This window comes from Microcaecilia unicolor, chromosome 9 (genome assembly GCF_901765095.1).
Source record: "Microcaecilia unicolor chromosome 9, aMicUni1.1, whole genome shotgun sequence".
Lineage (NCBI taxonomy): Eukaryota > Metazoa > Chordata > Amphibia > Gymnophiona > Siphonopidae > Microcaecilia > Microcaecilia unicolor.
The window spans coordinates 224,995,049-225,009,715 of NC_044039.1; the positions used below are offsets into that span (position 1 = coordinate 224,995,049).

The 14,667-nt window shown below is 42.2% G+C and overlaps 1 protein-coding gene across 1 annotated transcript in view; it reads left to right on the top strand.

The window, feature by feature from the left end:
• Window positions 1-5,162, top strand: part of MLH3 (mutL homolog 3) — a 96,288-nt gene extending 91,126 nt beyond the window's left edge. The window contains 1 exon segment of the mRNA XM_030214876.1: window positions 4,214-5,162. Coding sequence (XP_030070736.1) covers window positions 4,214-4,282 — 69 coding nt within the window. The 3' untranslated portion in view covers window positions 4,283-5,162.
• Window positions 5,163-14,667: the final 9,505 nt, after the last annotated feature.

Consider the following 14,667-nt stretch of genomic DNA (forward strand, 5'->3'; position numbering starts at 1 on the left):
ATCTGCTTAAGCCTGGAAGTAGGCCATAAGGACATTCACCTCCAAAGGAGGGCAATAATTTAAATACTACTATTACTACTACTAATAATAATCATTTCTATAGCACTACTAGACGTACGCAGCGCTTAACACATTATATGCAGGTACTTTTTCTGTCCCTAGAGGGTTCTCAATCTGTCTTTGTACCTGGGGCAATGGAGGGTTAAGTGACTTGCCCAAGGTCACAAGGAGCTGCAGTGGGAATCGAACCCAGGTTGCTAGGATCAAAGCCCGCTGCACTAGTACCTGAAGATTGGAGGGTGGTCAATGTGACGCCGATTTTTAAAAAGGGTTCTAGGGGTGATCCGGGAAATTATAGACTGGTAAGCCTGACGTTGGTGCCGGGCAAAATAGTGGAAACTATTATAAAGAATAAAATTATAGAACACACAGACAAACATGGTTTAATGGGACAGAGTCAGCATGGGTTCAGCCGAGGGAAGTCTTGCCTCACCAATTTGCTTCATTTCGTTGAAGGCGTGAATAAACGTGGATTGTGGATAAAGGTGAACCGGTTGATGTAATGCATTTAGATTTTCAGAAAGCTTTTGATAAAGTTCCCCTAGAGAGACTCCTGAGAAACTTATAGTCATGGGATAGGAGGCAAGGTTCTGCTGTGGATTAGTAACTGGTTATTGGACAGAAAACAGAGGGTAGGGTTAAATGGTCATTTCTCTCAGTGGAGTGCCCAGGGATCTGTACTGGAACCAGTACTATTGAATATATTTATAAATTATATGGAAATCGGAAGAACGAGTGAGGTGATCAAATTTGCAGGTGCTACAAAACTATTCAAGGTTGTGAAAACACATGCAGACTGTGAAATATTGCAGGAAGATATTAGGAAATTGGAAGACTGGGCATCCAAATGGCAGGTCAGATTTAATGTGGACAAATGCAAGGTGATGCACATTGTAAAGAATAATTTGAATCACAATTACCTGATAGGGTCCACCTTGGGGGTCAGCACCCAAGAAAAAGTCTGAATGTCATTGTAGAGAATAAGCTGAAATCTTCTGCTCAGTGTGCAGCAGTGGCCAAAAAAGTAAACAGGATGCTAGAAATTATTAGAAAAGGGATGGTGAATAAGACCCAAAATACTATAATGCCTTTGTATCGCTCCGTGGTGCATCCGCACCTTGAGTATTGCATTAAGTTCTGGTCACAGTATCTCAAAAAAGATATAGTGGAATTAGAAAAGGTTCAAAGAAGAGCAACTAAAATGATAAAGGGGATGGAACTCCTCTCGTATGAGGAAAGGCTAAAGTGGTTGGGGCTCTTCAGTTTGGAAAAGAGACAGATGAGGGGGGAGGGATATGATTGAGGTCTACAAAATCCTGAGTGGTGTAGAACGAGTAGAAGTAAATCGATTTTTTACTTGTTCCAAAGGTACAAAGACTAGGGGACACTCGAGGAAGTTACATGGAAATACTTTTAAAACAAATAGGAGGAAATATTGTTTTCACTCAACGAATAGTTAAGCTCTGGAACTCTTTGCGGAGAATGTGGTAACAGCAGTTAGTTTATCTGGGTTTTAAAAAGGTTTGGACAAATTCCTGGAGGAAAAGTCTGTAGTCTGCTATTGAGGCAGACATGGGAAGCAACTGCTTGCCCTGGGATTTGTAATATAGAGTGTTGCCACAATTTGTGTTTCTGTCAGGTACTTCTGACCTGGCTTGGCCACTGTTTGGAAAACAGGATACTGGGCTAGATTGACCATTGGTCTGACCCAGTATGGCTACTCTTGTGTTCTTATGTTGTGTTCTTTTAAAGATATCTTGTTCCAAACCATGCACTTTTTAACTACTGTCGACCTTCCCCCAGTTTCTAGTTTAAAAGCTGCTCTATCTCCTTTTTAAATGTTGATGCCAGCAGCCTGGTTCCATCCTGGTTAAGGTGGAGACCATATTTCCGAAATAGGCCTGCACCTCCGTAGCACCTAACATCATGGTGGCCTTTGCCCAACTTGAATGAAAACTGCTGGAGCAGCCCAGCACTGCATTCTTCCTCCTTATCTGGTGCCTGTTGACCACATTGAAAAACAGACTAACTGATCAGTGGCAGTAGGCGGTTAGGTCTAGAGGTGAGCTCAGCACAGAAGAGATGGAGGATGCAGATCAGTTTGGGTGTTACTATTGATTCGCTTATAGAATTCATTTCAAATCATTATTGTTGGTCTTTAAGATTGTTTATGGTTCAGTTCTTGCTTATTTTAAACGTGTTGCAGTACTATAAGCCCGTTCGAGCATTGTCTTCAGTGAATTCTCAGGAATTGATCTGTTGTTGAGGCAACTGCATTTTTCTATTGCTAAGAGCATTATCTTATGTGGGCCCTATTGGATGGAATGAATTGCTATAGAGGCTTGATATTTTTAAGAAACAGTTAAAGGCACTGTTATTTATACAGGTATATTTTGGAATTTAGATGAATATGCTTTTATGAGGATGAAGAAACAGTATTTTTTGTAATATATGAGGATTGTTTTTATATGTTTATGATTTGTTTTAAAGACTGTGTATGTTTTCTTTGTAACATACCTAGTTAATAGGTAGTTTTTAAATGTTTAAATAAATAACCCTTTTCTTTCTGATCTCTGTCAAATTTCTTTAAAGACCAGAATATATATATATTTTTTTTATAAATTATTATCTTCTTGTTGGTATTTTTCATGCAAACCAAAAACGTTGTAACCTTAACTTTAGCTGCCGCTCACAGGGGACCTGGAGTCTCCCCTCTTACTGGAGCCACGTCTTCACCCTGTCCCCTCCCACAGAACCCAAGACATCAACTTGTGCTAGGGTAGGAAGCCCTTAGGACACGCACTAATGGCTGCAGCTCACAGGGGACCTGGAGTCAGGGTGCACACTTTGGGTGGAATTTCACACACCTTAAGTTTCCCATTCGATGTACTTGTTTACTCTCCAGAAATTCTAGCGAATAGATGCTGTCTAAATGACGTTATCTTGTTTCAAAGCAAACAGGTTATATAGAAACATAAGGTGGAGTGAGGGGTATGAGAGAGAGAGAACAGGATAGGTGCATAAAGGCTTAGAAGAGAAACTGAGTGAAGGCTTGGAGGGTGCATGAAAGAGAGAAGAGACTGGATGAAGGGTTTAGTGGGGGGTGAAGTATGAGACAGACTGGTGGGGACCCAGGCCAAGACCAGAACATACTTTTGGTTGAAGAGGCCCAAACCAAGCTGCAGCCCTGTCCCCAAGTTCTCTAGTTGCCAATGCTATATTAGTCATAGCCCAAGCAGCCCTACCCCATTCCACTGTGTCTGACCCAAGCCATAGTGATACGTTGGGGAAGGGTTGAGGGAGGAGAGATGAGAAAGGTTACCAGAGTAAACAAAAATTTGTCAAAGCTTGAAATATAAAAATGTTTTGTAATTTCTGAATTCAGAAGTATTGATATCCCCCCCCCCCCCCCCCCCAGTATTCTAATAACACGGGTATATAGGAATCCAGCTTTAGTCTCGCTGCCACACCCTGATTTAGGAGCAGCAGCTATCCTTTAATTCCTCTCCCCCCCCCCCCCCCCCCCCCCCCAATCACTTCTACGCACCATCTATTCAGCGTTTCACTCTGGGTCCACAGATTGTACACCTTCAGGTGGTAGAGCCTCGGTACCCTGGAAACTTGTAGCTTTTGCGCAAGAAGAAAAAAAAAAGTAACTTCAACCACAGCCTGGAAAATGAGTTTTCTGAGTGCAGTTTGAGGACCCCTGAGAATCAATTGAGGTTTCTGCTATTCTCATTTAATTACTTGCAACCACCATTTTCCTTATTGCCCCTAAACTTCACCCCCCTCTGCATACTGCTTGCTGCGTTTTTCCTCTCTGGCCACTTCATGTTGTGAAAGGTTAACTGCCAGCTCCGAATACATTTGCAGAAAAGGGCAGCAACAAAGGTGCAGTGCTTGGGGATCCAGAGATAGAGCTGTCTGGCTTCACCTGTTCACCTCCACTGAAGTGGAAGGGGCCCTGGGGTAGTCTGTAGCTTTTGCTACAGGTCACATCTTTTTATGCATGTTAAGAAGTGTAAAGACATTGTCTTCATGGTAGGAACATCTCCATCTTTGTGTGTAAAAGTATTGGGCCCAAGTTGGAGGGCTAGTCTGGGCATGTCATAGATGGGAAGCTTCATCCAGTTCTCTGTATCCTTTTTACTAGGAGACGCCAGCACCCAACCTGAAGAGGCTTCGAAAAATGTTCAAAGCATGGCAGCTTTTCAAGCAGTGAGAACAACTTTCCCATCATGTACTCATCTGAAGGTGGCAAATGCTTTTGGCCAGGAAATTGGCTTCTACACGCCCAAATGTCAGTTATAAAGTACAGTAAGAAGTGTTGTGTACTCAGCTCAGAAACAGCAATAAGTATTTTTTCCATAATATAAAGGAAGCACAACCCATGTATTTATGCATTAACGTGCTGTCTACTTGTGTCCAGTAACGCAATGCTTCTTTACACTGTCAAGGAGGCATACTCAGCTGGTCTGGTTTTCATATGCCTGAGAGATCCAACGTATGCAGATATATCTATGCATAACCAGCCTGGATAAGTCAGTTTAGTTTATTTAAATACCTTGCAAAAGTACAACAATGTGATATACAAATGCAATTATAAACAAAAAAAACATAGATTGGAATAGAAAAGAGATTTAAAAAGACAGGAAGAAGGAAGGGAATTTAGGACATGCCCTAGAGACTTGTTGCCTGATCAATCGCTATAGACTCAGCTTGGCAACAAACCAGTGTTTTCAGGCAAGTTTTTTTTCCTCTCCCCCCCCCCCCCCCCCCCCCCCCCTCCCCACACATCTCCCTGGAGCATTACTATTTCCCAGATCGAGTCTGGACCTGGACGATCAGTTCTTTCACCTTTTTTCTTCTAATCTGATTGTTAACTTTTCTATTTTTCCTTCTATACTGCATACGTATTTTAAGTTATAATTTTAAATATTGTAAGCTGCTTAGATGGATTTTCCCTTAAGTGGGATATCAAATAATAAAAAAACCTTGTAAATGATTCTGCTTTGAGGTTATAGGAATGGGGTCAAATCAGAAAAGTCAACAAATAAGCATTCTCAGGTGCATTCTAGAAGGCTGAAAGATCGCAAGCACGTTTTTCTAAGATGAGCAAAGAGCTCCAGCTGACGCAGAGGGAATGTAAATGGGGGGGGGGGGGGGGGGACAACATACCAGCATATATTTCATAATTAGCAAAGACGAGAACCTTAAATATTAACTATAAAAGACAGTTAATGATGACTAACCAGGTGTAACATGGTCTGGTTTAGAAGCATTGTGAAGCAATTAGCACCAGCATTTGGAATAAGTGAAGCCACTTTAATGATGTGTGTTAGGCTTTTTAAGTGAATTGCAGTAACTGACATGACCTATCACAGGTATGTGGAAGAAAGTTGCAAGGCTGTATGATCTAAGAAAGGACTGCGAGCCATTTCAGTGTGCTATGGAGGATGGCCGGGCTTAACTTCCCTACCTCTTGGGTGCAAGAGTCACAGAGCAGGGCATTCCTCTGTAGTCTGCCCACTTTCATTTCTACTTCAGGGACATTGATTGTCTTGAGCATTACTAAGGCTTCTATGAATCCATGATGTTTTTGCTGCCACTATCCTTGATAAGAAGAAATAACTTCTGCTAGTTTGCCTGAGCTGCCTACTCTCTTGTTTTTGAGAAACAGGGAGGGCCGGGTGGATGAATAAATTACAAAATACCAAGCAATGACCACCGGGTACCCTTCTGGTCACAATGGATGTTGAATCACTATACAGCAACATTCCCCATGCAGATGGCATAGCTGCATGTGAGAAACTCCTAAAAACATCCACACTGGACCATCAGTACTCACCGGAAACTATTACAAAATTAATCACATTTATTCTAACTCACAACTATTTCCGCTTTAACAGTGATACCTATCTACAAATCATGGGCACTGCGATGAGCACCAGGACAGCACCCAGATATGCCAACCTCTTTATGATTGAATTAGAAGAGACATTTCTGAATACACACCAGACCAACCTCTAAAATACTACCGGTATATCGATGACATTTTTATGATTTGGACTGAAGGGAAAGAAACTCTAAAATCATTTTACAGTTCTTTCAATACATACTATCCTACAATCAGGTTCAAAATTGACTACGTCCCAGAAAGTCAATTTTTTGGACACCACAGTTTGTCAGCAATGGCTATATACAAACATCCATATACAAGAAACCCACAGACAAATGCAGCTACCTCCACAACTCCAGCTTCCACCCTTCACATACAAAAAAGTCCATTATTCACAGGCAAGCCACAAGATACCACCATATCTTCTCTGACCTCAAAATCTTGACTGCATCCTTCAAAGAAAAAGGCTACAACCTCAAAATAATCTCCAAGAATATTGCTTCCTCCCTCAAAACACCCAGGGAAAATCTGCTACAGTACAAGGAAAAGAAAGCCACAGACGGAATCCCCCTTGTAGTGACAACCCAGGGCTGAAAAAATTGAGAAAAATCATAAAAGATCTACAGCCACTATTCTAGGAGGATGAATTACTGAAAGAGATATTCTCATCCCTACCAGTGCTGGCCTTTCGACAGCCACCCAACTTAAAACACAAGCTAGTGAGAAGTAAGCTCCCAACAGAGACTGAAAAAGAAGAGAGTGGCACACATCCTTGCAAAATATCCAGCTGCAAACTGTGCCAAAACATTTCACAGGATCCCCCAGTCATTCACAAAGGAAAAATATTCAGCATAAAGGAGTCCTTCACATACTCGTCTTCCAATGTGGTATACATCATTCAGTGTAAAAAATGTGACGAAGGGGAAACGAGCCAGATGCAAAAGAAGAGATTTAATGTACCTAGATGTCATATGAAAAATGCCAGTACCAACCAGAATGTCACCTCTGTGGGGCAGCACGTTACAAAACCAGAACAGTGTACCAATGATTTTATGGTGAGAATACTAAAAGTTAACTTTAAAACAATACAGGAACGTAAGACCTTTAAAGTCAGAATGATTAAATATTTTGACACCCACCAGACAGGACAAAGATCTGGGTTTTCTAGCCCATTATAAACCATAAAATTCTACTGCTTTGTCACCCTCATATCACAGTGCATATCTCCCTGTCCCTCATCCACCCGGCCCTCCCTGTATCTCACCTAACCCACCCCACCGTCATCCTGTTGGACTGTCATTGAAATGCTTTAATATTTCACTTATATATACTGTTATTTATCAACATCTGCTTATTTCTGATCTGACGAAGGGCTACCTTCAAAAGCTAATCAAAAAATGTATTGTTAGTCCAATAAAAAAAGGTATATTTTCTTTTCTATGTTTTATTTTATTCTATTTCTGTTAATTACCTTTAAAAGTGGACTAACACGGCTACCACATATCTCTCTTTTTTTTGTAATAGTTTCCACTATTCTTCCTGGCACTGACGTCAGGCTTACAGGTCTGTAATTTATTTATTTATTTGCTGCACTTGTATCCCACATTTTCCCACCTATTTGCAGGCTCAGTGTGGCTCACAAAATGTTATAGCAACATGTACACATTATAGGATAAGAATTTCAAAATATAGATACAGATGGGTACGTAGAATATCAAAGCAATCATAATAACGGAATAATAATTTTACAATTATTACAAATAAGTGCATAAGTAAATCATATTGGATTGGAAGTGGATTGAAAGATCAACATTACATAACATAATGATATTTCCCAGATCACCCCTGGATCCCTGTTTAAAAATAGGTGTTACATAGCCACCCTCCAATCTTCAGGTACTATGGATGATTTTAATTACAGGTTACAGATCACTAACAACAGATCTGAAGTGTCATATTTGAATTATTTCAGTACGGTGGGGTGTATACCATCCAGTCCAGGTGACTTACTGCTGTTTGTCGATTTGACTCAGTGCATTTTCCAGGTTTGCTGAGATTTCTTTCAGTTCCTCTGCATTGCTTACCCTTGTAAAAGATCTACCTGTACCATAAATGGTTTTCCTCCTGTTCACTAAAGACCAAGACAAATAATTTATTCAGCCTCTCTGCCCTGTCCTCCCTGAGTGCCCCTTTTACTCCTTGATGATCTAAAAGTCCCACGAATTCCCTCACAGTCTTTCTACTTCCGATATACTTTAATAAGTTATTACCAAGTTTCTGCCTACAAGGTAAGTTTCTCTTCATATTCTTTTGGCCTTTTTTATCACTGCTTAGCATTTAACTTGCCAGTGTTTGTTGCTTCTTTTTTTCTTCATTCTGATCCTTTTTTTTTCTTCTTCATATTCTGAAAGATGTTCTTTTGTCTTTAATAGGCGCTTTCACTTCTCCCTTTAACTATGTTGGTTGTTGTTTGCTCTTCTTTCCACCTTTATTAAGACATCTGGTCTGGGCTTCCAAAATCATGCCTGATTTAAAGTCCTAATGTTTGCAAGCATACTTTTCTTTTTATTTTAACCATTTTCCTCATTTTATCATAGTTACCCGTTCAAAAATTAAATGTTGCTTCAGTAGGTTTCCTTAATGACAGCACGCCATTTATTGTCAAATTTGATCATGTTATAATCACCATTTCCCAGCGGACCCAAAACCGTTACCTCTTGTACCGAGTCCTGCATTCCACTAAGGACTAGATCTAAAATAGCTCCTTCTCTTGTCAAATCTCATTAAGAAGCATTCTGACACCATTAAGTCCCTCTCTCAGCAATCTCCTTCTGTGTCATCCACCTCGCAGGTTTTTGGCCAGGCCTAGAACAGGAACCTAGTAGTCTCAAAGGCATAGGCTGACTGTTTTTTCCCATCCTTCCCAATAGTCCGAGAGCATAGACGCCATCCCAATAACTGTTCAGTGGTGTGATGGGCGGAGGGTTTGAATTTTTTCTAATGTGGTCAGACCAGTTCCTCCAGGTGAAGGAAAGAGATTCTATTCCAAGTACTTCCTTGTGCCCAGGAAAATAGGGGTTAGAAATCATGTTCAGGCCCCTTAGGTCCAGGATGGGATAAGTATCTGGTCAAGGAAAAGTTCAGGATGATTTCCCTGGGCACCCTTCTCCCCGTGATTCAGGGTAACGATTGGCTTATGCTCTGGAATTAAAGGATGCCTATATTCACAGTCAGATACTTCCTGTGGCTGGAAAGTATCTCAGGTTTTGTGTGGAGAAACACCACTTTTAGTACCGTGTCCTGCCATTTGGCCTTGGCATCAGCTCCCATGATTTTTTTTACCAAGTGTCTCATAGTAGTTGCGGTGTCACTATGCAGACTGGACTTCATGTGTTTCCCTACTTAGACAACTGGCTGATCAAGAGCACATTGAAGGAGGGTGCTCAGGAGTCCATCAGGAACTAGGTTTTTTTGATCATCTACCTGGAGTCCCATCTCCAACCAGTAGAGCAATTAGAATTCATAGGAGCCTTGCTAAACATGGTGCAAGCTTAGGTCTACCTGCCACAGGTGAGGGTGGATGCTCTCATTGCCATTGAGCAGCCAGCAGGACACAGCTCAGCAGATATTGAGGCTGTTAGGCCACATGACACCTACTGTCCACATCACACCTTGATTTGTAGGGTGCCCAGTGGCTCCTAGCTTCCCAGTGGTCCCAGGCTAAGGGGAACCTAGTGGATGTCATCCAGATCACAACCCTCCCCCAGTTTCTCACTCACCACTTTGGTGGTCAATTCAGTCCAGTGTGACCGTGAGACTGCCATTCCAAATTCATCCATCTGAGAAAGTGTTGACCATGGCTGCATAGACTCTGGGGTGGTGATCCCCTGTAAATGGTCTTGACACCCAAGAGGTTTGGGCTGCCAGGAGATCTCATTGACATCAGCCTCCTAGAGCACCAGGTAATTTGGAACGCCCTAAAGACTTTTAGAGATCAGATGTTAAACCAAATTATCCTAATTCAAACAACCGAGTTGTCCTGCATTATGTGAACAAGTGGGGGGTTATGGGTTCCTACCCCTTGTGTCAGGAAGTAGTCAGAATGTCTGTTTGAAATTCTTGATGTATTGCCAAGATTGGATTAACCAACATTTGGGCCACCAGTCACAGCATGGTTCTTCAAGGAACAGTTCGCAGACAGGCTGAGCAGGGTTATACAACAACACGAGTGGTCTCAACACGGGTGTTGTCCACAAGATCTTCAGACAGTGGCATACTCTCTCAGTGGATCTTTTTGCCACTCATCTCAACAAAGTCCCCCGGTACTGCTCTCAATGTGGAGCATATGTCAGACTAATAGCAGATGTCTTTCTCCTACATTGGGGAACAGGTCTTCTATATGCGTATCCTTCCATTCCTCTTCAAATCTTTGCTCAAAGCCCACCTCTTCAATGTTGCTTTCGGCACCTAACCTTTATACTTATTCAAGAAATCTAGACTGCCCCAATTTGACTGACTGTACATTTGTCCTTTAGATTGTAAGCTCCTTGAGCAGGAACCGTCCTTCTATGTTAAACTGTACAGCACTGTGTAACCCTAGTAGCACTTTAGAAATGTTAAGTAGTAGTAGTAGTAGTATATGCGTATCCTTCCATTCCTCTGTTAGGAAAGACTTTTTACTGGATCTGTGCTGTGTACACTCATCCGCTGGCTTGTTTTTGAAGGTTGATGGGGGGCTACTTGGAGCTTTTGAGTAGCAGTGTGGCATCCAGCAGGGTTGCCCCTTTTCCCTGATTCTATTCACTTGTTACTGAGCCTCTGGTGCAGGCCATTCAGGACAATGCAACCATCCATGGGGTCTGGGTAAATGGAAACAGCATAGGATCCAACTTGTTTGTAAATGATGATCTTATAATCCTGATGGATCCTGGGGGGGGGGAGGGGGGGGAGGGAAGGGAGAGTGTAACGCATGAGCTGGAGGCCTGCGGGAGGGTTTTGAGATTGAGTCACTTTACCGCTGGACTAGGTGACTGTCTTGTGGGCCCAGTTCCCATTTTATTGGGTGTGCTATTCCCTGCTGTATCTGTGTACAGCTTATATGATTTTAATTATAAGCCTGTAATCAATCAGATAGTTTGGGATCGTGATGTTTGGTCTAGGCTGACCGTTTCTTGGCTGGACTGTATAGAGGTAATATGAAATAGTCTGGGGTTCACCAAAACTGGTTTCTTCCAACGTTTTCACAAAAAATATATTAGAAACCTAAGTCTATATCAACATCGTATAGAGTTCTTTACTTCTAAATGCAAATTGATGTATAAATAATATTCTTTTAGTGCTCAGATTGCAGTGTATGTATTACAGCCATGAATCAGCTTATAACATATCACTGGGACCCACCATCATAGCACTGACCTCCCTCCCTTCCAATAATGGCTAAAAAAATCAACGAAAGATGGTACTTAGCTTTGAATATGTGTTGAATCCCTGTGAATGATGAGGCTGTATTGACACTGACAATCTTGTCTCTTTTTTTTAATCTTTTTCTTCTGTTGCTGTTTGTGCAAATATACATATTTGTGTCCATGTGCTTGGTGATTAAAAAATGTTCATGTTCTCTACATGCTGCATGTTTCGCCAAACTGGCTTCTTCAGGAGAACAGAAATAGGAAGGCGACAGCCGGCAATCCCATCATTATTTATACATCAATTTGCATTTAGAAGTAAAGAACTCTATACAATGTTGATGTAGAGTTAGGTTTCTAATATATTTTTTGTGGACTGTATAGAGACCTACTACTACTACTACTTAACATTTCTAGAGCGCTACTAGGGTTACGCAGCGCTGTACAAATTAACAATTAAGGACGGTCCCTGCTCGGAAGAGCTTACAATCTAAAGGACGAAATGTCAAGTTGGGGTAGATAAGTTTTCTGAGAAGCGGTGTAGTGATTAGGAGCCGAAAGCGACATTGAAGAGGTGGGCTTTGAGCATTGATTTGAAGACGGGTAGGGAGGGGGCACGGCGTATGGGCTCAGGGAGTTTGTTCCATGCATGGGGTGAGGCGAGATAGAAGGGACGGAGCCTGGAGTTGGAGGTGGTGGAGAAGAGTACTGAAAGGAGGGATTTGTCTTGAGAGCGGCGGTTACGGGTAGGGACGTAAGGGGAGATGAGGGTAGAGAGGTACGGAGGGGCCACAGATCGAGTGCATTTGTAGGTGAGTAAGAGAAGCTTGAACTGTATGCGGTATCTGAAAACGATGATTTTACCTTGCTTCTTTTGTTTGTTTATTTGCCACTCTTCTGGCCCTGATGCCGCCAGAGAGCTAATTTATAGTCATCAGATTCTTTATCAGTTTAATTGGGGAGGGTGGGGGTTCTGTGGCTGGGGAAAAAGGAGGCGGCTTTGCAGTGCCTAATAGTCGTAAATAATATTATTATGTTTCTCAGTTGTGCGCTATTCCCGCCTGACAGACCCAGGAAATTAAGCATTGGGTAGAGTTTATTTCTTTCTTTATTACATTTTCCCACCTATTTGCAGGCTCAATGTGACTTACATAGTGCCAGAGAGGCATTCGCCAACTCTGGTATGAACAAATACAAGGTGATGCTGTGGTAAAATAAGGTTCATGTGGGACAGACACAATCGGGAATCGTAGAGCGGAAGAGTTATGTCCATTACGTGCTTTGGTTTTGTTGTGTTGCAGAGTTCAGACATTTAAGTTGGATTGGTAGGGTATGCCTTTTTAAACAGGTTGGTTTTTAGTGATTTCCAGAAGCTTAGGTGGTCATACGTTGTTTTCATGGCTGTTGGTAGTGCGTTCCACAGTTGTGTGCTTACGTAGGAAAAACTGGATGTATATTTTGATTTATATTTAAGTCCTTTGCAGCTTGGGTAGTGGAGCCATGAGAATGACATGTGCTTGATGCATCTTTTGTGGCAGCCCCCAGGTGGGAGATTGGGTTTGGAGGGGGCCCTTCAGAGCCCTTATCATGAAAATTTGGAAGCAGGGGTGAGGGGGCCTCTTGGAGGGTCACCTTTATTCCTGGTGTACACCTCTGTTGTACAATATGGAATTTACCCCGTGGAGGGATCAGCCCTTATTGCATTGATGGGAGAGACGGGGCTTGGTGTGTATCAGTTAGTTCATTGATAGTGGGAATTGAGGGCAGTTGGGGAGTTACAGCAGGGGTATGGTTTACTGCCCATGGATGTGTTCCCCTACCTGCAGGTCAAGCATTATTGTAGTGGGGCTTCACTGCTAGCCAGCCTTCATAAAGGCAAGGGGGCCTTTTAAAATGCTCCTGGGGCCCAGTAGTTCAAAAGGAGCTCGCTTGCAAATATGAATTAATGAGGGCCCAAGAAACATACAGTGGGAGACTGATCTGGGTAAAACTCTTGAGTGTGGAGGATTGGGAGGAGATTTGGCTGTGTACATCTGGGTTGGGTATATCCAACATGATTGTTGAAAATGGCTATAAAGTGCTCTTACACTGGTATTATACACCCATTCGTTTTTGCTAGAGTGAGTGTATTCTGTGAATGCATATTGACTGGGCCACTTATTGTCATATGTAGTGGGATTGCCCGCTTCTGCAACCCTTTTGGACAGAGGTATTTTGTATGTTCTCCCAGATGCTGCAGGGGGAATTGGCACAGAGCATGGAACTTGCACTTTTGAATAGAAAAATCCCCTGGCTGGATGACGGAGAGAGGACATGCTGCTATGCTTGGGGCTTACTGTGTCCAGGCTGGTTAGTGCTGCTACTTGGAAACTGCCTCAGCTTCCTATCATTGCTCAGGTGCTGTGGAAACTTGACCAGTGGTATGATATTCATCACCTCACAGCTCTGTAAGGTACACCTTTGAAAGAGGTATTGGAAGGAGGTAGCTGTTGGGCTTTTTTCTTGCATCTCTGTGGTGTGTTTTTGGAGAGGGAGGTGGAGCGTTGGCTATTTGTATTAGATGATTGCACTGAAGCTACAACTGGTGTATCTATCCCATTTCTTGATATTTCTGTATTATTATTTTGCAACAAATGTTTGGTTGCGTTTAGAGAATGATTGTTATTATTTAACAGTCAGTTGTCCTGCCAACATTCTCCCAAAACCGCATGCACACCCTGGCAAAAGTGCACTGCACATGAGCCTTAGCCCTGGAGTAGTCTAAATAGCCGAAGGAATGGTAACTAAGCAACTCACAAACTATCTAAACAAACACTCAATACTGCATGATGCCAAATCAGGGTTCCGGTCGAATCATAGCACAGAAGGAGAAATTAGACCTTACCTGCTAATTTGCTTTCCTTTAATCCCTCCGGACCGGCCCAGGATTGGACTGATGGGTTGTGCTCGCCTACCAGCAGGTGGAGACTGAGAAAAAAACTGACTCTAGAGAGCCAATAAGAGCCCTGGACATGTGACCCTAGCCTCAGTATTTGAATAACAAAGCAGAAAGGAAAAGAGGAACCTGTATTCTGTGCCATGAGGAATCCAAGCAGCCAGGAAGCACCAGATAAACGTGCTTACAACTACGGCTTAGCCGTGATAGAAGGCTCACCAACAACTCGTTTCAGAGCTGAGGTATGGCCAATTATGTACAGATTTTGTACTTGTTTAAATTATTCAACTTGCATAACATAAAACTATGAAATTCTTGAAATTGTTCAACTTGTATAACATAATGAAGTATATAACCATTTAACTTGG